This window comes from Tupaia chinensis, unplaced genomic scaffold (genome assembly GCF_000334495.1).
Source record: "Tupaia chinensis unplaced genomic scaffold, TupChi_1.0 Scaffold000434_1, whole genome shotgun sequence".
NCBI lineage: Eukaryota > Metazoa > Chordata > Mammalia > Scandentia > Tupaiidae > Tupaia > Tupaia belangeri.
The window spans coordinates 1229499-1231389 of record NW_006159939.1 but is presented as its reverse complement, the minus strand read 5'-3'; the positions used below and the strand labels follow the sequence as shown (position 1 = coordinate 1231389).

Below are 1891 nucleotides of genomic sequence, written 5' to 3'. Positions count from 1 at the left end.
AGTGGGGATACAGTGATTATGCAATGGTAGAAATAGATAAACTGTAAAATTATGTACTACAAATAAAAATTAGGTGAAGGTCAGACCACTGAAGTGGTATATATCATTTTGATCAGAACATTAAGAGAAACAAAATTTAGCACCAGAGGCCCTAATTTGGACACTTTAGGCTACTTCAGGAGGTATTAAAAATACAGAAAACCAATGGGAAGAGAATACTGAATTGTGGGCTCTATTGATACCAGGAAGGGGAAAATGAAGCTCTTAGCCCAGAAGTACAACCTTCCAGGAACTGAACATGATATGGAGGGGTACCTGAACCCTTCTGGGGAGGGAGTAGTAATATAAGCACTCATTTTTAATTTTCTTACAATAGAGTTGAAAAAAAAATCCTGCTTTTGCAGCATTTGAGCTGAGAGCTTTCTCCTTTCCCCCCAAATTTATAATTCTATTCTCACTATTCCAGGTCTCCTTGCTTGAGAAGAATTTCATATCAACCAACATAACGTCCATGTTTTACTAGCATTCTCATTTTTACCAATCAAGTTTTAATTAATTTGTATTATAAGAACAGAGTGAGCAAGCTTCTGATATTCCGTCTTCCCTGTGTGTGTTGGAAGAGCAAGGGTAGATGACAGATGCCTGTAACATTACGTAGTTAAGTCTTTGATATTCCCAATCATGTGGATTACTAGGTAGATTTTAGCTTAAACACTAGAAGAGGCTACCAGAATTTTTAACTTTTCTTAATCCAAAATGTATCAATATGGAGTATCATCCAGCTATATTTGAAACATGTTTCCTGGTTTTATATCTTCTCATGTCATGTTGCAGGAGGACTTCTAACTCCAATATATTTTGGGGCTATGATTGATACAACATGTATAAAGTGGTCCATCAACAACTGTGGAAAACGAGGGTCTTGTAGAATGTACGACTCCCTGTTACTTGGGTAAGTTTTCAGAAATATATTTCATCAATTAATTTTTCTTCCTTTGAGTACATTAATCCTAAAAAACATTATTTCCAGTATAATAATAATAATTATAGTTATCACTTAATGAATACTTACTTTCTATTCAGTACTATATAGGCAATCTGACAGCTCATTGTAATACTCAAACTGTAAAAAAATGGATATTTTCTCCTGTTTCCCTAAATATGAAGACACTGAAATTCAGAAATAATAAGTAACTTGGGGACCAGCAGATAGCATAATGGTTACATCGCTGGACTCCCATGTAGTCGACCACAGTTCAAGTCGTGGACCCAGCAGCTTAAAACTCACACTAGACACATGTGCGTGCATGCCCAAGATCCCGAGAGGAGAATGGAGGAAAAGGGATTACAGCGTGGCCATCCCTCCTGGGGGGAGATTCCTCACCTCCTGTCTCTCTGTGTCTCTCTGTCTCTCTGGTGACCATACACACCCTATAGCAAAAATTGCACTGAAATAAAAAGTAACTTGTTTCAAGTCACACAGCTAAAAGAACAAGAGATAAGATTTATGCTTCAATAGTTTTGTTTTCAAAAACCCCTTGGTCCAGGGACTAGCAGTTGGCATAATGGCTATGTTGCTGGACTCCCATGTAGTCTACCACGGTTCGAGTCCCGGACCCAGTGGCTTAAACTCATGCCGGGCGTGTGTGCATGCTTGCCCAAGATCCCGAGAGGAGAATGGAGGAGAAGGGATTGTGGCATGGCCATCCCCTCGGGGGGTGATTTCTCGCTTTCTGTCTCTCTGTCTCTCTTGTGTGTCTGGCGAGCACACATGCACTATAGCAAAAACCTCTCAAAAAAAAAAAAAACCTCCTTGGTCCAACCGCTGTGGCTCAGCAGCAATAGCATAAGTAGTATAAGTAGTATAAGTAGTATAAGTAGTAGTATAAGT

At 39.1% G+C, this 1891-nt stretch overlaps 1 protein-coding gene across 1 annotated transcript in view; it reads left to right on the top strand.

The window, feature by feature from the left end:
• SLCO1B3 (solute carrier organic anion transporter family member 1B3) overlaps positions 1 to 1891 on the top strand; it is an 83994-nt gene that overhangs the window by 77324 nt on the left and 4779 nt on the right. Inside the window, exon 14 of the mRNA XM_006155085.3 lies at positions 835 to 952. Within this exon, the coding sequence (XP_006155147.2) occupies positions 835 to 952 (118 nt within the window). The remainder of the gene's footprint in view (positions 1 to 834; positions 953 to 1891) is intronic.